Raw genomic sequence first — 21,999 nt, forward strand, 5'->3', positions numbered from 1 at the left:
TTTTTGTGGCATGCAAATGTCACAAAGCCATCTTTTCTTCAAAGGTACAGTTGAAAGATTCGCAAAAATATGTAACAAAACAACTTTATTGTTCAATACACATGGAAAAAATAATACATCACTCTTTGGTCTTGGACCCAATGCACAAATGCAAGCAATAATCATTGTACATTTGGGCATAGTGGATGCTGCTATATGCAAACAAGATATACTTTCAATCAATTTAGTCAGGAATATACAATAATCACCATGTGGTTATGCAACAGCTAGCACACAAATATCTAGTCTCTTTTGCATAACATATTTTAAATGACCTGCAATACCTCAGCAGTGGTTTGTTTAAACTACAAGAACAGCTTTGCAGAGCTTTTTTAATTGGAGCCCTGTAATTGGCATGAAAGTATAACAATAGCGATACATATCAGTGCCTTTATGTTAATTAGTAGTATTCGTCCATGTCTCCACAAATGTGCTGCCGTTCAAGTGATTATGATCAACCAACTAATCCACCAATAACTTCTTAGCAGGAACCAGTGACGTCACCTCAAGCATAGAGGGCATTTTGTCAGTTTTGTGGCTTTCACGAGACTCCCTAAGCACAAGTTTTGTCAAACATGCTGGGAGGATAAAATAGGTGTAACTAAGTTAGTTCCACATGACATGTGAGCATAAGGCAGCAACTTGAAGGGATGTGTTTGTATATGCTGAAATTCACACCCCACGATGCAAGCCACATAATACAAACAGATATGAATAAGTAAGCCATTTTGCCAAACTGTGTTCAACATGGGAATCGTTTGGGGGGCCTTCTTTGTTAGACAATAGAATAGATGTTGGGAAATGCATTACCAGAAAGGATAGGTGGTGAAATTTTTTGTGGCATTACTGAAACTTAAATTTCCACCAGCTACATTGTGCATTTCCTAAAATACTTACATAGTGCATTCTCCTGTTTTTAGCACTCTTCCTAAATAGAGATAAAATTACTGAAAGAACCGTGCTCACTCAATTCCCCTCTTTTACTCCTGGCGTGTAGCTAATTATTCACATGAAATAGTGATGCGAACACATATAGGAATGTTCAAGAAAAAACTCTTGGCATGCCTTTAGTCACTGGCGATGATGTTTTCTAGAATTTGAATAGGGTATGTTAGAATATGCTGTAATACTCTTCACAATACCTTGCTCACTTGTATTCAATGCCAGTATTTAAATTCCTAAATTCCTATATTTGGCACAAACGTATTTAGTCTCGGAAAAAGCACAGGATATTGGAATAGCTTGACACATTTAAAAGGAAGCCATAATGCTTTGGAAGCATGGTGCATAATTTATACCTAAAAGAGGAAAAGCCCTTGAGCATTATAGTGTAATAACATCTCATTGACTTCTGGCCTTGTGTATATAGGTAATGGAATAAAATGAGGCAGTAAAAATATCTTATACACACCTCTCTGCATTTTTCTGTGCAAGGTGTTTGCTGTTTCTTACACTCTTAAAAGCTATCATTAGATAGAACAGCTGAAAGATACATTTCACAAAATAATACACATTTGTGCTCCAGAAATAGTACCTAGTTTAGAAACCTGTGGCTAAAGATAAATGCCTGAGTTACTGTAACTTTACAACATATCGGTGCCTACTCACGTTTGCTGCCACAGACGGGGCACAGATGGCTCCCTTCATTTAAATGACTTTCAAAATAGCTTGGACCAACTACAGTCAAATCTTGGTGCCCTAAAGACATATCTTTTGCTGCTTCAGCAGCCCTAGCTACATCGTCACACAGTGTTATAAATGGATGTTTGCATAATCATCTTTAGCACTTACACACTTTCTTTTCATACTTGGACCAAAACGTTGAATATAGTCACAATAGTCATGAGCAATTGTGCTCAATGCCAACAATGCCTTGATGCCAAGGTTCTTCCTAATTACAAAGGTAATACTGTGCAAGAGGCATTTTTTGGTAAAATAATCTTCTAAACTAGAAAATGCAAAGGCTTTCCAATAGCCAACTTCGACATTAAAAAGCTTGTGTGTGTGTATATATATATACATACAAACACACAATTTTCACAAAGCCACCACATGCCTGCCAAGTTTCATTCAAAATGGTGCCGCGCTCACTTCTTGGGTGGTGGCACATTCTGGGCAAAGGAGCCTATGAGATTCCCTGCAGGGTTGTAGTTAGCCACAACAATCAGCTTTCCAGTAGCCGTACGGGCCCGCGCCGAGCCCAGTTCATTGCTGCCCTTCCAGATGACTTGCGTGAAATGACCAGAACCAAGGCTGCGTGGCTCGCAGCCAAACTGGTGTTTCTTGATCTCACTGTACCACGAATCAACAGCTTCTTGCCCTGCAAGCAAAACATCAAGTATGTCAGGCATATGTCTCCTACTGATAGTCACAAAAGCGTCAAAGCAGCAAAAAACGAGTTTATTATTTTTTATTTGTGGGGGTGCAAATTAGGTATTCTGAGAATAGTGAGTTATCATTTCCTAATTTAGGCAAAAGATCGAAGCAGTAATTAGTAAAAGAAGCTTTAGGGCTTTCTAAGAAAACAAAACTGTGGCAGCCCTTTAAGTCTTTCTTGTGCCAAAGCAGGCTGTCACACCCGACTGTCTCTCCTTCATGTCCAGGCCAGGATGGGTACGGAAAAAAATTTTCAGTTTTGCACTATATATGTCGATTTGGTTTAAATCTACTTTGTAGGTTTGGCACGCTGAATAGTTTTGTTTAGCAGTGTTTGAGGTAACTTAGTTGTATTCGAAATTTGATGGCTTATTATGTTTTCCCTGCATGTGTGTTTAGAGCCTAGTTCTGTGTATGTCTTGAGTGCCTATATATTAAATACTTCCAAAAATATAATTACCATTTAAACCAGAGTATAGGTCAAGATATTTGCAATAAAACAACGAGCTAAAGTCGCGCCTCATTTTATATAGAGGTGTCTAGCCGACAGTGCACCGCTGTCTGGCAACATGTGGCTTGCATGTGCATGAGAAGCTGGCCATATTCGCATTGAAATCCAATTGCAGGGTTTTTTTTTTTTTTTTGCTCTCATGTCTGGTTTTTTTTTGTGTTCGTGATTTGCCTCCGATCTGTTCTGAGTTCTCGCTACGCTTGACGTTGCGTTTTATTTTTAGTGGTATTTTTTTCATTCACTGAATATGAGTAGCAGTACGAGAAGGCAGTACTCAGCTGCATTTGAACTAGAAGTTTTTGAGTTCGCAGAAGCGAATGTGAATATGGCTGCTCAGTGCCGCTTTGGGGTATCAAAAAAAAGCGTGTGCTATTGGAACGTGCAGAAAGCAGGGGCGGCGCCAGGGGGGGGCAAGGGTGGGCTGGAGCCCCCCGAAATTCTCGCCTGCCCCCCCTATGCCCACCCAAGTGCCCGGAAGCATATATTGAAAACCTAGTAGGAGCAGAGCTAGCTTGCCCCCCCCCCCCCCCGGAGGAACTCACTTTTTGTGGTTGCCCCCCCAGTAAAAACATCCTGGCGCCGCCCCTGGCAGAAAGGGAAGCTGCCGATGTGCAATCCTCAGAAAATGTCATCTCGTGGGCGAAGTGTGGTTCATTCTCAACAAGAGAATATGCTAGGGAACTTTGTGTGGGAAGTTCATGCGTGCTCGCTGCAAGTGACCGTGGATACCATTTGCAAGAAAGCTGTGGAACTCGCTTGAGAAGCTGGGCTCACGAGAGAAGAGTTTCGTGCACCAAACTTTTGGGTGCGTCGTTTCATGAGACGCAAAGGATTTTCTTTCCGGTGGCGCAGATCCATGTGTAAGAAGTTTTCAGACGAGTTTTAAGACAAGCTTATAAACTTTCAGAGCTTCGTGAACCGGCTTCTGGAGCAGAACAACTACATGATGGGGCAGATTGACAATGCCGATGAGACCTCCGTGTGGTTTGACTTGCCTTCATCGACCATGATCATGGAGCGTGGTGCCAAGGATATGAAGCTGTTGTCCCCTGGCAACGAGCACTCGTGCTTCACCGTCATGCTGGCATGCATGGCAGAAGGTAGAAAGCTTCCGCCCTTCATCATTTTCAAATGTAAGACAATGCCGAATAAAGTTTTCTCGCCCGGTGTTGTCGTTCGCGTCAACAAAAAGGGATACATGGACGAGGCCATGATGCTCGAATGAATACGAGTAGTCTGTAACCGTCAGCCCGGTGCACTGCTGCGTCTTTGCAGCATGCTGGTGCTAGATGCGTTTTGTGGTCACTTAACCGACGCTGTGAAGCGCACACTCGGCGATGAAAAAAACGGACCTCGCCGTGATATCAGATGGTATGACGTCCACCCTCCAACTGATTGACGTTGTGCTAAACAAGCTGTTCAAGGACCGAGTGCGGCTGGAGTATCAAAAGTGGATGTTCGGCGACAACCCAAAGACACCAACCTACAGAGGCCTCCGCTTGCGACTGTTTGTGGCTGGGTGCTTCCCGCCTGGCGTTCCTTGCCAGATTCCATGGTGGAAAATGCTTTTAAGAAATGTTCCATCAGCAACTCGCTGTATGGCACGGAAGACAATGCACTGTGGGAGGTGGCCAGCGACAAACTCTATCTTCAGAAGACAGTGGTGCTACGTCTGACAAATAGGAACAGTTGTGATGGTGGTTGAGGGGAGCTCCGACGATCGGGGTGCAGTGCGCTGAATTCGCAAATAAATGTCGTTCAGCAATTTTGGTTTTTTTTTTCTTTTTTTTTTTCAGTAACCTGAACTTGAGAGGTCGACCTATATTCCCACTCGACCTATAGTCCGATTTATACGGTAGTAGTGAGTTGAGGCTCTTCGTGTTCCTTCTTTCTTCCCACTTGTAATGTTGTGCCACATCCTTCAAGCCGACTATGTAATTATGAGGCACATCATGATACGGGACTTCAAGTTACTACTGGCCACATAGTGTTCTTGCACTCAATGTTTGCAAGGTGCACAGATGGTTTTGTATTGTGCATTCACGACCGCAGTCAAGATCAAACCAATGACCTTATGCTCATCAGCAAGCTACTGTGGTAGGTTACGAGAGCAATTATAATGCTCGGGTCTGAAACTCACCTCAGCAAGCATGCCACAGATACAAAATTTAGTGTCCCACAAGAGCCGGTACAGTGAAAATAGCAAGGGGGAGAAGTTGGAGTGAGTCTGAATAAATTATCATCTAACATAAGTGTTTGAAAGAATACCTTTCCCTTATATCATATACAGGCCATTTCTAGAGGGGATCGAAAAGAATATTGACAACGATTTTCACAGTGAAGAAAGCCAATTTTCTCTAGAGTTTTTTTTTTGTATGGTGATGTAGTGATTGCATGGGATGCTTCATGAAAAAAAAAACGGTTAAGACCCGTCTAGTCTCTTTAGCTTATCCGAACAAAGCACTAATTAATTGAAACAGTCAAGCAAACAAAGTGAGTACTATTCAGCAAAGCCAGAAAACTTGGAGGACATTTGAGCTTCATCTTCAAGAGTAGAACGCGACAGTGTAATCAGGCCCATGTGCATTGCTGTCCCGATTGCTAGCTTGTCTTCAGTTCTCAGTGGCTGCCTCATCCCTGCTGTAAGGAAATGAACGCTTGTGTGCTTAACAAAAGGCCGTTATAAACTATTCTATAATGCCTACTACAAGTACAGTTGGCAAGTGCCCACTATATCATAATTCTTCTATTTGTGAATCAGTGAAGGGCCTATTATGTGTCCGTAAGGCAACACGTGAACCTGTTCAGCTTGTTGATGCTTTTACTGATGATGATTAAATATGTCTGAGCGTTCTAAGTTTATGTTTGAGTGGGCCTTTAAAACACCTGCTCATTGTGCAATTGACATGTTTTGATGCCTGGCAGGATTCTACGCTTCTGCTATGCAGTATTATATACGTTAAGGAGACTCATGCACTGTGACATGTTCATATAGTGTGATTTTACACTGTGGTTCCAAGCATTGGCATGGCTCTATGTTAGATCACCACCTTGCCTCACAGAAAGCCTGGCTTTTATTACCATTCAAACTGAAGAGTTTAATTATATATATTAGTGCATTTTTCCCGATTTTTCATTCATGCAGAAGAAGAGACAGTGGGCTGCCCACTATTTCCTCAATATATTAATGCTTTGCTTGAACAAAGACAAGTTTCAGATGATTGGCTGATGGCAAGGGTTGTACCTATATGCAAATGTGGAGATAGAAAAAGTATAGAAAACCACCATCAGATTTATTTGACTTGCGTGTGTTGTAAGCTTAGAATTCGTCATATCAAAATTAATCTACGCATACATACCTTGAAGACAATAAGTTATCCCTTCCTAATCTACGTGGCTTCAAGCAGAATCTCCCAACAACCACTCAACTGTTTCAAACGACTTTACTCATGCTATAAATGAGAGAAGCCAGATCAATGCAATATGCCTAGCCTTTTCAAAGGCTCTCGATAAAATTCCCCACACCAAGTTAAAAATTTATATATCTTTGCATAAATAACAGTGTTCTACAGTGGATAGGAGCGTACATGACAGGACAAACACAATATGTAGAATTAAATGGCCACAACTCCAGTCCACTGCACACCACTTCAGGGGTCCCACAAGGCTCCGTCATAGGACCAATACTTTTCCTAATCCATGTAAACAATATTACATGCAACATTGATACAAACACAATCATACGGCTTTTTTGCAGATGACTACTTAATTTATAAAAAAATTTTAAAATGCCAGTAATCAAAAGGCACTTAACGTTCACTCTTGCAGTTGTCAGTGATTGATGCACTACATCAAAAATGGAAATAAATGAGAATGAAACTGTCTCACTACACATTGCAAATAAGAGCAAGGACGTCCTCATTCATGATTATGCAATGGGCTCTACCCTATTCTCTACAGTTGATGCCATAAGGTACTTTGGCGTGAATATAACAGGTAATTTAAAACAGAGTTGCCATATTGAAAACATTTGTTCAGCAGTGGAAAAGAACTTGTGGTATTCACAAGGCAAATTGAAACTCCCTATGACACCGGTTAAGCCAACAACGTATCTCGCGTATGCAAGGCCAACTCTGGAATACGCAAATATTATATGTGCCCCTCAGAAGTTCAGCTAATCAAAATGCTAGAAACAGTACAGAGGACAGCCACTAGGTTCATTCTTTAAAATTTTTATTGAAAGAATAGGTAACAGAAATGGTTCATCTGTCATATCGAAAACTGATCAGGCTAAAATAATTTTTTCTACTGTGAAAAAATAAAACTAAGTATTGACACAGATCACTATTTAACACTGTGCAGAGTAAGTATTTTGAGAGGAATTAATAAATGTACATGAGAAGTACCACCTCAGCAACACCTCAATATATATGCAAATTAATTCTTTCCAAAAAATATTTGAAAACGGAATTTCCTACCCTTATCGCGGCTGTAGTGTACTTGAGTGGGAAACTTCAAGGAAAGGCTCAAGCAATATTTCTCTCAGCCTTACCTAAAAGATTGACACGCTGACTTTTCTCTGTTAATTTTGCTATATTCTAACTCCTGCTATGTTAATATTGTGAAAAAGCCTGCAAATAAGTGCACAGTTGTATTGTATTAAATTGTATTGTTTTGTGTCATATTTTATTGCATTGCATTGTTTGAATATTTTATTTTGACATGTCTTACTTATTGCTCTTGAAATGTTGTTTATTAGTATGGTTTTGTACGGTATAACAACTGTGATCCACCCTGTAACGACCCAAGGGCCAACACTATGCTAAAATAAACAGATAAAATGTAGATTTTTCGCTCCATACCAACAAAGCCAGTTCTGCCTAATGATTTCTTTATTGCTACTGCATCAGAACTTTATTCTAAGTGAAGCTGTCTGCATGTTTTCATATCCCTGGTTCAATGATTATTTAAAAAGTGAGACGCATGCAAAGTCAGACTTAAAACAAAAAATTATGCCATTATTATGACTTAATGACAAAAAGGGTTCCAATGCACTTCATTAAGAACTGAAAGCAGTCTATTGATAGTGGACCAAGCCATTCTCACATTACCACTGAGCAGTGTTGCACAGGCATAATGGAGACACACACACAAAACAAAAACAAATCCAGGTTTCTTGAATGTCAATGAAGGTCAATTGTGGTGGGGGTTTACAAAAATGAGATCAAAAATTTACTAAATTCTGATCATGTTAAGAAAAACCTTTTCGGTGCCTATCACCAGTTTTTCACTTAAGTTTTGGCATTATTTCCTGAGCTTGGAACACCACATGCTTGAAAAGGAGAGTAACATGCTAAGCACCCTTTGTTTTGAATATGGTTCCTTAGTCAACACATTGAAAAGCTCCTTGCAGCCACATTAAAAAACAAAACGGGCAAGTGCTGAAGCAAGGGGGAAGTTATAACCAGTTTAAGAAAGAACCATTTGCCAGTGCCTTGTCAGCATTGGACGTTTGATGACAAAAGCATAAAAAAGTTGAACCCCTTTATAAGAGGCATGCTCTGGGCAGCAGTTCTTGTCTTTTATTATATGAGATTTTTCTTGAAAGTAGGTTACTATGTATGCATTTTCATATCGAACACCTATTTCAACGTAGGCACCTGGTGTCTCTTATACACATTTGTCTCTTATATCAGTGTCTCTTATAAAGAGGTTGGACTGTATTCACTAATTATGCAAGGGCAAGTTTACATTTTCTTTCTGAGCCTTTACTAGTTATAAACCCAGTGTTCTGTTGCCTCATTTTTGGTTGTGTTTCCTCTAACTTGAAGCAGTAATTTCTCCACACACACCTTTGCTCTTCTGAAGGCATCCCTTTAAGCAACATTTTTTCTTACACATTATAGAAAACTTCATTTGCTAGCACAAGATGAGCTACGAGAAGCTACAGGTTGCTCAAAGCCTTCTTGGGGTGAAAGAAACTCAGGCTTTCACACATAACAAAGTTATGCAAAATATGACAGCAAGCTGGGTTTCTAATCACCAGGGTATATCTATAGAAACTTCCCACACATGCCTCCTGGGTCTAGCGCCATTGGTTGGCATTCCAAAAGAATCCAAGCACTTTTAGGGAGCCCCTGGTGGAATTCTGACACCTACTTAGTAGTCTTTCTGAGAAGGGTGCTACCATGCCTCAGAAAGTTAATAGCCAAATGAGCAACACTCAAGAGACATGTCAGGGATTTAAGGTGCATAGAAGCCAAAGCAGAGCGAAAAAAAAAAAGGTTTTCAGGTGACCCGCAGGACTGTGGTATGGAGGAGGTAATAGTAGGAGATGCTCTGCCTAAAGTACAATATCTAGCCAGTTTAATAACATGCCAGTTCATTTCTTTTGGGTAAATTCTGACACAAAAAGCACACTCAGCAACTTCAGCAGGCGCTTGGAAATTTGAAGGAAGTGTGTACACTGGAGTTCTTGTAACTTCCAAGATGAAAACAGTGTGTACTGACAAGAAAGGACAGATACAAGGAAAGATACAAACACAGGCACTGTGTCTACATCTTTCCTTGTGTTTGTCTTTTCTTGTCAGTACACACTGTTTTTGCCTCGGTATGAACAACCAACTAGCTCAAAATGTGTTATTTGTTTGTTTACAGTAGACTACCTGAAGAGACCAGAAAAATTAAGAAGAGTTCCGTTTACTGAGAGATAAACAGGGGTATAACATTCAAGTACGAAACCAAACATATTAGTGGCAGTTGTTCTATTTAAGCAGCAATTTCATTTAAGAGAGTTTCATTTATTAGAAGTCTACTATATTTATTTATTTATAAATACTGCAATATTTTCGTGCAAGATCATTTCAGGGTGGGAAAAGTATTCAAGAATAGGTACATGCATTCGAACAAACAATAGCTTTTCCAACTTATTCATAAGTAGCTAAACATCGGCAGCTTTAGATTCATGTCTACTTCAGAAACCAGACAATCACGCCATAAACATTCACTAACATTATAGGAATACCATTTCAGCACCAACTGTTTCAAGTATTCCTTCTTCTCACAGTTACTTAGAGAATGGAACAGATTGCCCGCTCGTCTGACTAATAGTAAGGATTTGAATACTTATTTAACTTTACTTGAAAACCACATTCGTGCCACTCATAGCTGAAATGATGTTATTTTTTTCTTCTATGCTTTTTTTTCTCACTTCCACAGTTCTTGGTTGCTTTTTGAATATGTCAGTGTTATTAGTAGATTATGTAGTATAATAGTTTCATGTATATCAGCCATACATAAGTTGTGCTTTTATACTTTTCATGTAAAATTATAGAATTTTGTAGTCACCCATTTTTGCATGTAAGTGCAAGTGTATCCATTGTGTATTTGGTTCTATAAGTGTATTTCTTGTGTATTTTGTTTGCCCTCCAGCAATAGTCCTTATTGAGACTGGCAGTATGTAAAAATAAAATAAATAAAGAGACTAAGGCAAAAAAAACACTGGTTTCAATAAACTTACACAGTAACACAATAGAGGGTAACATAATGTTACATCCTAAACAAGCAGTCTTGACATTCTTAAATTTCTTTTGCAATAGTATTAATAGTGTTAGGGCATTAAAAAGCTCATTTTACACAAAGGACAGTATTTCGTTCTCAAGTTCAATAATTGTATACACACCTGTCACTTCCTTTGTGGGGTCTGATGACCAGGCCATGTAAATGTTCTCGCCATACTTGTTGTTTGGTCGGTGGCAAAACGTGTCCTTCTTGGCTAATGTATCAGCCCATTCTTGTGCGTACCCGCAAAGCTACAAAAGAACAGAACGATAGTTAAATTACTCGTACTTTATACAGCTAAGACACCAAAATGCAAATTTTATATTCTGGTGATAAATCAACAAGTGTAACAAAAGCCAGAAAATTTTTACCCCCCTGAGAAGGATCGAACAGCTTCAGGGTGGTTTCATTTTGGGCTTGGTGAATCGTCTTGATGGGGAGTGATGTGCACAAAAGACGGAACACAAAAAGGAACACAGAATTTAAACGATCCACTGTAATTACAAAGAACAGATGTGAAACAACATGCCTAATCATAGATGCTCACAATATCTCATGTCTCAAAGACAAATGCATCAGCATGCCACCTATCTCCTTATCAGCCAACGAAATTGCATATCTTACTGGTAAGACACGCATGAGTTAGTTTCATGTTTGCTTTGCTTCTTAATATGTAACGAGTGTTAGCCGTTGATGTAAATAAGGTCACATTTCTTGCCAGTAAACTGTTGTTAGTTTGCACTTCGTCTGTCTATCTGTGTTCCTTCTTGAGTCTTGTCTTTTGTGCGCATCACTCCCCATCAAGAACGTGCAGCTGCTTTCTGTGTGACAAAAGCTTTATGGGATTTCTTTGCAGCATCGTGCAACACTAGGTAGATGACAATGTTTTGTTTCTCTTGTCCTACATGTTTATGAGATTTCGCAAAACTATTTTGACATCAATAGATGTTATGTTCATAATTTAACGTGCAGCTGCTTTCTGTGTGACAAAAGCTTTATGGGATTTCTTTGCAGCATTGTGCAACACTAGGTAGATGGCAATGTTTTGTTTTTCTTGTCCTACATGTTTATGAGGTTTCGCAAAACTATTTTGACATCAATAGATGTTACGTTCATAATTTATATATATACACTTTTATTGGATTTTGACATCAATAGATGTTACGTTCATAATTTATATATATACACTCTTATTGTAGCAGATTCCTGTCATCAGCATCGTCGTATCACGCAGTCCTTGCCAAAAATGCATAGAATGTTCACATGCATCGTAGAAGGAAAGTCCCCTACATCCAACTGCGAAAGCAGCAATGCAAAGTGTGTGCCATGTGTATGCACTACACATCGCCTCGGTAGTGATGTCAGGAGAGTGTTCAGCGTACCACATGCTGCTAGCATGAATGTTATAAAGTCTTTAGTAAAAAGAAGTAATTTTGGCCAGTTCCATGCCATAAAAACCATCAGCTTTCACCCTTTTGTCAGGCATTACATTTTGCCCCTAAGTTGCAGCGCAATTTTTAACTAAGGTTTTCTTTGTTGTTCAGGTTTAGCCATGTGGATCCCATGAAACAATATGCTCAATCTCTGAGCTTGAACCCTGTGGCAGTGTTTCAGGGCAAACGCGGTCCATTCCACCTACCCATTTGCCCAAAACATTTATTAGTATCTGTACAGAAATGCAAGCACCATCTTCATCATCACCATTTCAAGCGTCATTATCACCATGATTTTCTTTTTATTCACCATTCTCCGGTCACAAGACCGGCGTGGTGCCTGCTGCAACTGCTACCACTCATACTACTACTAGCATAACAATAGCACAGTGTGGCCTAGCGCAGTTTGGCTATACAATTAACATTATATGCAAGCACATTAACATTCCAGCTGGTCTGCTGTGTTGCACAGTCAACTTCTGGTAATTTGTTCCTGGGAATTCCATCAAAGCTAAGCAAGCGGCAGAAAAAAAATGCATACTACCAACTCATTTGATAGCATTTGTACCAATTTTAACATGCCCCAAGTTAAACACACATTCATATTTTGTCAGTCTAAATGCAGCTGGCATTAACACAAAATTGAGACTGCAGCGCAAACCACTTGAAGCAAGCACTCATTTTTTTTTCAGAAATAGAAGCATGGCATATCTGCGATTCTGTCTGTTAATTAGAAAGAGCTGAAAACCCCCCGTTACTCGAAACTTAATTCCCTTAACATTTGTCATCATGTAATTCGAGCACCACTCTACTTCCGTGAAGAATAGGGTGCCTTGATGCGCTCCTCCGGAACAGAGTGAAGACACTGCTTTTGTGGACGCCACATTTGTTTAAATGTTTGCGTTCGCTGGCATTGGCTGTCATACAGAGAGGGATTGCTTTCAGCGAAATGCTTGGTAATTTGGCTCTGTTTATCCCTTCTGGTGGTAAGGCTTGCACATATAATGTTGGTAACAAATAGATTAGGCACTAATCATTATGCACGAAGCGTTTTATGACAAAATAAAGGTATTTAGAGGGTATCTAGTGGTTAGTCCATCTCCCTGGCTGTGTATGTCCTCATGCTCTCGCAGCTGATTGATTAAGTTGATTAGTCCAAAATTGACATGGTAAGACAAGAGTGTGTGAAAAATGCAAATAACTGCTCATTAGATGGAAATCATGACATGCCTTTAATATATGTCATGACTTGCATGCCATGGTCAAGGAGCTACAACGGTCGTTTGGTGAACTTCATGTATACCAAAATTAACATGGTGTATCAAGAGCATGAGGAAAATATACATGACTGGACATACACGAAAACCGAGCTCGTCATACATGTCGTATAGGCTATGACATACATGGCCCGGTCATCGAGGGCTTACGGCCGCTCTATTAATGTGATGTGTACCAAAACCGCCACAGCATAATATGAGCATATCGCTAGCATGAATGACTGGTTATAACACGAAAGTCCTGTCGTGCATGTAATGAGCACTATGACACATGGCATAGTAATATTGTCCTAAAAGGTGTTTTATTAACTTTGTGTATACCAAAATTGACAGGGCATGATAACAACGTAAGATGAAAAGAAAAAAACTGGTCATAACACAAAAAACTTGTCATGCATGTCATGACACACTCTACGCTTTCATGGAGCTCTAACAGCCGCTTTATTAACTTGGTGCCCACTAAAATTGGCATGACATGGTAGAAGAGGGCATTACTAGCATAACTGAGTGGTCTTAACATGAAAATGATGTCATGCATGTCATTTGTGCCATGACACACATGACCAACGTTGTGGGGCTCCAAAGGCAGGTTTTTTTATCTTGTTAACTGCCAATAGTGACATGGCACAGTAAGAGAGCATGACTAACATAAATGACTTGTAATAACATAAATCAGATTAGCTTAGTTTATTTTGCATTAGCTTAATCTCGCTTAATTTGGATGGGTTTAATGTGACCATGCTTTGGCATCCAACAGGCTAGACAACCTTAACTCACTTCAAAATAACTTGTTTGTGATTAGCTTAATGTAGATTAGCTTAATCTGGCTTAATGCATACGCCTTATTGTGGCCTGTCATCATTGCCTTATTGTACTCTGTCATCGAAACGGCCAGGCAATTTCAACTTACTCAGAACAGGATAGTTCAATATTTCAATTGCCTTAATCCAGCTTAATCAAATTTAATTGAATCGGCTTAATGTGACCCTATGCAGTCACCCAAATGGCCAGTCATTCTTAATTCACTCAAAATTGATTCTTTCTGGATTAGCTCAACCCGGATTTACTGTCATGCTTAATACAAAAGAACATAGCTCGGTTAGGTCTAATCTACCTCATGGCTATGCCATCTCATCATGGTCTGGATTAACGTGATTCTACATAATCATCACTAATCTTGCTTAATCCCACTTGATAGGTATCTATAGTATAGATTGGTATTGACTAGGGTTAAATTGGCTTGTTCAAACTCTATTAGGCTGCGATATACTCGCTTAACTAAGCTTGGTTCAAGCATGGCCTGGTTTAATCTGGTAGCTTAACTGGTATCAATGAGTATAGTAAGTATTGATTTGTATCGATTATTGTTGTTTTTAATATGCTTATTTAGCATAAGCTATGATTAACTTGTCTAGACCAAGCCTATCGGCAAGGTAGCCGAAGCATCTGTTCACTCTGCACGGCTTAACACAAAGCTTAACATCCTCTTTGTGAAAGTAGCTTTGCGCGGTGATTATGCTGTGCAGCTGTAGCGGGACAAGCACGGATTTTTGAACAGCTTGCTGGCTGCCAGCGATAAAAAAAAAAGAAAAATCACGGCTACGTGCTGGACTAGTCAACGACTTGGTGTTGTCGGTCGGATTCCGGCGATCGCGTTTCACTTGTGCCCTACCCCCCCCCCCCCCCCCTTTTTTTTTTTCTTCGCTCGCTCTTACCAGGGAAGTGATACATATATCCGCTGGCCTTTCGCGTGTGAATTAGTACACAGTGGCACGCAGCAGCCTGTCATAGCGGCCGAAGAACTGGTCAAGAACAACGTGTTCACCGCACCGTTCCCGTACAAGTACAGTGTACTACTAGCCTCTGCGCGCCGCCCGACACTTTTGAACCACTATGGCCGCTGGGCGGCGCAGAGTCTGCTCTGTTTATCCGCTTATCACTGCTCCGTTTATCAAACCGCCGATGACGTCAATTTCTGAGGTATACAGCATTTACGGATTCCCCGGCAGGAGTATAATCTTGTTCGCAAACTCGTTATGTGACATGGGCGCTACTTTTTGCGGCGCTTACTAGACTTCGGTTCACGCCAGTGGCAAGCCTGCCGTAACGGCGCTGTGCCCTAGACCATGACCTACTACACTCCTGACCTGTTCAGATAGCGGGGTTCCTATGGGAGCGCGTGTCCCCGCTCTCGTTCAATCGCTCGCCGTAGGTGGCGCTACCTATAACCTGTTCGTCTGCTTCTTTACGGTTGTTTTGTAGGCGCTGGTATAAGAATGCCTGCTTTCTGTGGTGAACTGTCGGCATATATGTGACTATTTCTTCCCATACATTGCTGGTCAAGTAAGCTGTTCAGTGCGCTTAAGAATTTATAGCACACTGGTTGACAAACGTGGAAACCCGTGGATTTACATGATTTTGGACAGCCTATGCGTTGTCGCGTGCATTTTATTGCAAAAAAAATTCTGAATGTCTTTTAGTATTATTATTTCTGGATATTTCTAAATTGTGGATCATAAATTCGCACTACGAGTGCTTTGTTGGTTAAAATTTGACTACAAAGAGTGAAGGTGACGTCAGCGAACAGGTGCTGCCTAGCGCCACGCCGCTCGTAGGTGACGGCCCTAGCGGCAGAAGGTATGAACTAGAACGTGGGCGCTGGAAGAGGTGCTCTCTGGGCAGGTCAGGAGTGTAGTAGGTCATGCCCTAGACCGGCGCCGCCCGCAGGAAGCTCCTCCGACAAGCATGGCGGCCCTTCCGAATGCAGTCGGCGCCAGCCTCAAATCTATCAAGCGGCCGCCGTGCGCTCTGTAGCTCGTAAGCTCCGAACTGGTCCTTCCATTTGCTTTAGACTCATGTGATTTAGCTTCGACGACGCATACTCTAATCGATTCGGCACCGTTTTTGAGAACCATACTCAAATAATTGATGTTCTAGGCCTAAGCATGCCTTTCCGAATCTCAGAGGTCATATTTACACGTTTGTTCATTCCCCGCCGCGGTGGTCTAGTGGCTAAGGTACTCGGCTGCTGACCCGCAGGTCGCGAGATCAAATCCCGGCTGCGGCGGCTGCATTTCCGATGGAGGCGGAAATGCTGTAGGCCCGTGTGCTCAGCAGATTTGGGTGCACGTTAACCCCTTCAGGCGCAACGTCCACATTTGTGGACGCCAAGTTCACACCTAGGTGTTTCGAAAATGGGTCTTGAATCTCGCGCGCAAACAAGGCTCCCGCAACCTCTGCATCTTGCTGCAAAAACGCGTGGCGCCATCTCTTGCACCTGGTTCAAAATAACATCGTAAACAAAAGTCAAAATGGACGCCTCCACTTTCTATGGCGGGACGCGTAAGTGGCTCTGATGTTTTTATCGTTTACTTCGTACCTTTTTAGCTGGCGTGAAATTTTGCATTTGTCAGTAATAACTAAGATATCCCGCATGCCTTTTAACAATATTTTGGCAATAGGAAATCATTTGTAATGACAGAAAGGTTCAGCTAAATTTCGCGTCCACGAACGTGGACACTGCGCTTCAGTGCCTCCTTTGTTGAAAGGCTGCTTTTCTCTGTGTTTCACTTCCGGCAGCATCAAATGATGTTTACGTTAATAATTTTTGTCACCAGGAGTTCAAGATCATGCATCGAGACGACAAAAAGTCGACGGTGAAACAGCATAAGACGTCCTTAAAAAATAGCCAATGGAGATGTTTCCGATGGAGACATTTCGGACGACGAAAAGGAGGAAGAGAATGAAGAGAACACAAAATTACATTCTGTTTGAAAAACTATTAGCCTTTTAGTTAAGATCCTGCCACCCGGTTCTTGGCCGATCCCCCTTTGTGGGTGTGCGCCAGACTATCAAGGATCATCATCATCATCATCAGGTGAGCGTCAACAAGCCCCAGAAAAAGCGTGGGCAACCAAGCTGTGAGAACCCCCAGGTGATGAAAAGGAAGGCACCCAATGCGTCACCCCTGCCAGTGAGCACTCTTCGCTATGACGGCATCCAGCACTGGCCACAGCAAATGAACATACCCAACGCACAACGCTGGAGGAGGGATGGATGCTCATCCAAGAGCCGCGTCCGCTGCCGGAAGTGTGACATTTTTCTTTGCCTGACATCAGAGAATGACTGATTCTACTTCTTTCACACTAAATAGACTTTTTCTGGTAACTTCTCCCAACATTACTTTGAAAGAAGTTATTTTTAATTTAAATGGAAAGCGTGTTTTCTTCTTTGTCGCCTTTCACTAATATTACTGCTTTGAGGCGCAATGTCCACAAATGTGGACGCTGAGCAAAAATTGAACCAATAAACATATTTTGCATTTGTTTCGAGTTTCTTACTTTAAAAGGCTTAAATAATGAAATTATGAACAAAAAAAAATTTCAACGTTGCCAGATTTAATTCGCGCCTGAAGGGGTTAAAGAACCCCAGGTAATCAAAATTCCGGAGCCCTCCACTACGACGTCTCTCATAATCATATGGTGGTTTTGGGACGTTAAACCCCACATATCAATCAATTAATTGATTATTCAACACGTTTGTTGTAGCTAACGCTCAATAGCTGGCGCCACTTGTCCAAACGCCTGCTTTGGGGACGTCATTCTGAATTGCTGTGCGCTTTTTTAAATACCGGACCGGCCAAAATGCTCTATTCACTGCTGGAACATAGTCCGGGAACCGCGGGGCAAGAAGAAAGCAGCTCGAAATGTTCCGCGACTGACGCAGGCAATGCGGAGAGGAGAAAGCAGACGACGCGGCTCAGCCATGTCGCTCCTCCTGATTGGCCGAACCACTCTCCGGCGAACGGCACAAAAATGGGTCTCGGACCCATGTTTCCAATGGCGAAGAACGGCAGACGTGCGCAAAGCAAACAGCTCGCATGGCTGCCTAGAGAACGTCAAATGGCGAGGCATGCTTGCCGCTAGCGTGAACCGGCCCTTACGGTAGTTGAGGTACGCGTCATCTGCAGCGAGTTCCCTTAAGTTGCTTCCGGTTTCAAATGCAGCGACGGAGTGCTGCAGCGATGGCGCGCAATGAATTGGCGAGGTGGTAATTAAAGTCCTTTCTTGCGCGGCGAGGGGGCAAGCCACGTGTTTCCGAAGCATTTCTAGCAATCTTAGGGTAATTATGTCGATTATTTGTCTGTTACTTGCGTTTATTATGTTATTTTGGACGTTCGTTTGTTTTAACTCGGTTTCGAGTGTTGCTAGCCCTGTTTTAGGCCTGCGTTGAGCGCTTGATTTTTTTGCGTAATCACGCATGCATGATATCTACGGACAATCAACACAATGTTACATTACTCCGAGGGGGACAGGCAGCTAACATCGAACTAATGTCGTCACGTATTTCACGAAGCACTAACTAAGAACGACGATGGTGTCCTGTCGGTCTCGAAATATGGATCACTTCTGGGCATGTGGTGAGGGCGGGTCAACTTTTACTTGCTACGACAACGAGAAGAAAAAAAAAACGCGAAAAGCATACTCAAGAATCCTATAGTACAATCATTTGGGACGTTAAACCCCACACATCATAGCGTAGTCCCGATATGCCTTTCGTGTAATCGAAGATATCCTAACGCCCAAACGCGTGCTGTGCAGTTGCAGATGTGCTAGTCATGGTGCGGGTCTTGGAGGCGTAAATTCGCCGTTTGCCTGAGGGTGGCGATCTAGACGGCTTCGTTCAGGAGGAAAGAGAGGTAGCAATCTGGAAGACGTCGTGCTAAACTGAACGCTTTAGCTGCAGGTATCTTGAGGTACAACGTCCTATAAAAAACAACAACTAAGGCATGAAAGTTATCTTACCGGCTAAAAAGGTTTCCATATTGCATAAATGCATTGTATAAATATTGTTAATTGATTGATATGTAGGGTTTAACGTCCCGAAACCACCATATGATAATAAGAGACGCCCTAGTGGAGGGCTCCGGAAATTTCGACCGCCTTGGGTTCTTTAACGTGCTATAAATATTGTGTAGATACTGTCGAAAATGACGCGCGAGAGCATAAGTACAGAAATGTAGTCTTTCATTACGAAGACCATGGTTGTACGTATACGGTGAGTGCATTTTGTGGACTGTATAAATTGCATGTCAGCCAGCTATTAGTATCTCCGGCATTTCGAAAAGTATACGACACATAGGCGCTCTGCTGTACTGCGATATCGTGAATAACTGTAACACAAGGGGAATGACATTACCTGTATTGCTTTTTATAATGTTGCTGTGACGAAATTGAAAGCTGAACAATCAGCGTGAAAACAAGCGATCTATACGCAGCAGACGTCATATGATGTTTTGAAATGCACCGGCGCAAATACCCACAAGCGTGCGTAGGGTTCCCCTTCAGGGGCGAATGTCCTTCGCAGTGCCCTACTCCCCTCCATATCATGTCAATGTAAGGGGCTGACTCAGCGCCCCCCTTTTGTTGCCCCCCCTTAATATAATGTCAATGTATGGGGCTCGCAAATTTGCACCCCTCCCCTCTCACTCTGCCCTCCCCCCCCCCCCCCCCGCTTGCACGCATGTATGCCAATACCCGATAGAAAGCTTCGCGGTATGCTCTGTCATTACTTTTGTCTTTGCCTACCGATGTAATAAAAGATCAGAAGAAAAAACTGTCACTGTTTTCTCGAATGACTAGCCGCGTTTTTCAGTGCCATATCAAGGTATGCACAATGGTATGATCATTCGCAGTTTTTATCGAGTGTATAACACAAAGATTAAATTAATCTCTCATGCACATATGTTAACGAGCGTCTATGTGTCACGCTAGCAGATGAAAGCATAAAAATAGCTTGCGCTACATGGCCACAAATACTGGCTTTTATAATGCCAGCGTTATGAGAACGCCGGCAGCGGGAACGGACACTCCGTGATGTAGATCGCTTAATAAACACGGTTCCGAATGTTGCGACCCACCAGTCGCAGCGGAAAATGGTACATTCCCCCACTCCCCCTCCCCCCGTCGAACTGTTGTGCAACCACCAGCTTCGATGTCGGTAGAAGTCGCCCCTACTTCTCCCACCTTCCAGCAGAAAATGGGAAAGCTATACTCTTCTGAGTACGCATGACAAACATTAGATTTCGCGGCCATGCGAAACATTTTCATTGAAGCACATGGTATACGCGGTGGGTAGCCTTACCTCATCGCTGTGTTTGAGCGGCGAGACACCATGGATGGCCCTGTAATGATTGTGCCACTTCAGGCAGTCTTGACGGAATTCCTTATCGCTGAGGGGCTTGGCTGGAGCCTTCCGTTCGCCGATGGGCTTGATCAGTACCTGTCGATCTTTTAGCGACTCCGCGACTGTTGTCCTGTCCCTGTCCTTCTTGCCGCTCAGAAAACCGAAGATGCCTTTCTTAGGCTTTTCATGAACTTGAAGGCCACCGTCGTCAGAGACTATGTCCTCGATCACCTCCTCAGTGCCGTCTGCGTTCTGCTTGATCGTGCGCGTCACCACGGTCCTTTTCACATGACCCGTCTCGAAAATGTCGCCGGGATAACCCGACGATGTCTCGGAGACCTGCACGATGCGCTGAGTCCTGGTAGTGGTGGTGGTCACCACGCCCTGTTAGCACAAAACGGACAGTTAGGTTAGGGACAATTCGTTCAAAGGAAATATATTTTTGATCTGAATTATTTAGAATATGGAAAGATGCGTTTTTGGCCATGCTAAACTACAGCAGCGCGGTGACTAATTTCCGGGCTGTTGTACATTCAGCTTCTGGCTGCGTCGGGTAACACACTATATTCTGCAGTGTAAACATCATGGCGATATGTTATGGTGTAGTAATACTGAAAAAAAAAGTGATGTTGGCGAATTCAGTTATGTCTCTTTCTATTAAAAGGGAGAATTACGCATTCTCGTGAGTGATGGTGAAATTACAGCACGGAACGAAACTTGGTGATAGGATATATTACAGCGGCGTTATTATATTCAAATATTGCTGGTCAAGCAAAATATTTGATTAATTCACTCATTTATAATTTTTGATAATAACATTGATATAGTGTACTGTGTAAGATCACCAAACATCCGCAGCTTGCGCATTCAGGAACTGATTTGAGGCCTTGATATTGTTACGGGGAGACGTACAAGCTGGAGCCCAGTCTGCACAAGATATCACTAATTAACCATCGTCTTCTTTCCTATCGTATTCATCTATGGCGTCCTGTGGATATAGTTTAGGTGGCACTGAGTTGTTAGCAGAGAACTATACTGCTTAACTGCTACGTCATGGCTGAAAATTCACTGCGAGGATAGAAACCTTGTTTCACCACATTAACGTTGGAGCAGCGCAAACTATGTTCAGAGGTTTTCTTTTCCGCAGGTCGCGGGATCGAATCCCGCCTGCGGCGGCTGCATTTCCGATGGAGGCGAAAATGCTGTAGGCCCGTGTGCTCAGATTTGGGTGCACGTTAAAGAACCACAGGTAGTCAAAATTTCCGGAGCCCTCCACTATACGGCGTCTCTCATGATCATATGGTGGTTTTGGGACGTTAAACCCCACATATCAATCAATCAATCAGGTTTTCTTTTCTTTTTGGTGCGTGTACCGCTTTATGTCGGTGTAGTCCGGCGGACAAATGAAGATTTCATGCGTTGCAGGAAAGTATCTTCACACCTAACTAGATGGCGGCAGCTGCATACAATACTGAGGGCGCTGTGCAACAGCTCGTTGTTATGTTCGAAAAATTAGCCGTTACAGGCGTTGCGCAGTCACTTTTGTCGCCATGAAGTACTTAGCATGCTTCAACTGTCGGAGAAATGTATACGCTGTTTGTTTCACCTTAACTCCACG

At 42.2% G+C, this 21,999-nt stretch overlaps 1 protein-coding gene and 1 long non-coding RNA gene across 4 annotated transcripts in view; one reads left to right on the plus strand and one right to left on the minus strand.

Annotated features, from left to right (window-relative positions):
• Nucleotides 1-68: 68 nt before the first annotated feature.
• LOC119177202 (Golgi-associated plant pathogenesis-related protein 1) overlaps nucleotides 69-21,999 on the minus strand; it is a 63,372-nt gene continuing 41,441 nt past the window's right edge. For all 3 annotated transcript variants that reach the window (XM_037428611.2, XM_037428612.2, XM_037428610.2), the window contains exons 3-5: nucleotides 20,340-20,765; nucleotides 10,608-10,737; nucleotides 69-2,359 (exon numbers count right to left, since the gene is read on the minus strand). In XM_037428611.2, coding sequence (XP_037284508.2) covers nucleotides 2,127-2,359; nucleotides 10,608-10,737; nucleotides 20,340-20,765 — 789 coding nt within the window. In that variant the 3' untranslated portion in view covers nucleotides 69-2,126. The remainder of the gene's footprint in view (nucleotides 2,360-10,607; nucleotides 10,738-20,339; nucleotides 20,766-21,999) is intronic.
• Nucleotides 16,458-17,521, plus strand: LOC142775876 (uncharacterized). The gene is made up of 2 exons (XR_012887112.1): nucleotides 16,458-16,538; nucleotides 16,814-17,521. It is a non-coding gene; the product is annotated as an uncharacterized LOC142775876 (long non-coding RNA).

Source organism: Rhipicephalus microplus, chromosome X, assembly GCF_043290135.1.
Source record: "Rhipicephalus microplus isolate Deutch F79 chromosome X, USDA_Rmic, whole genome shotgun sequence".
Lineage (NCBI taxonomy): Eukaryota > Metazoa > Arthropoda > Arachnida > Ixodida > Ixodidae > Rhipicephalus > Rhipicephalus microplus.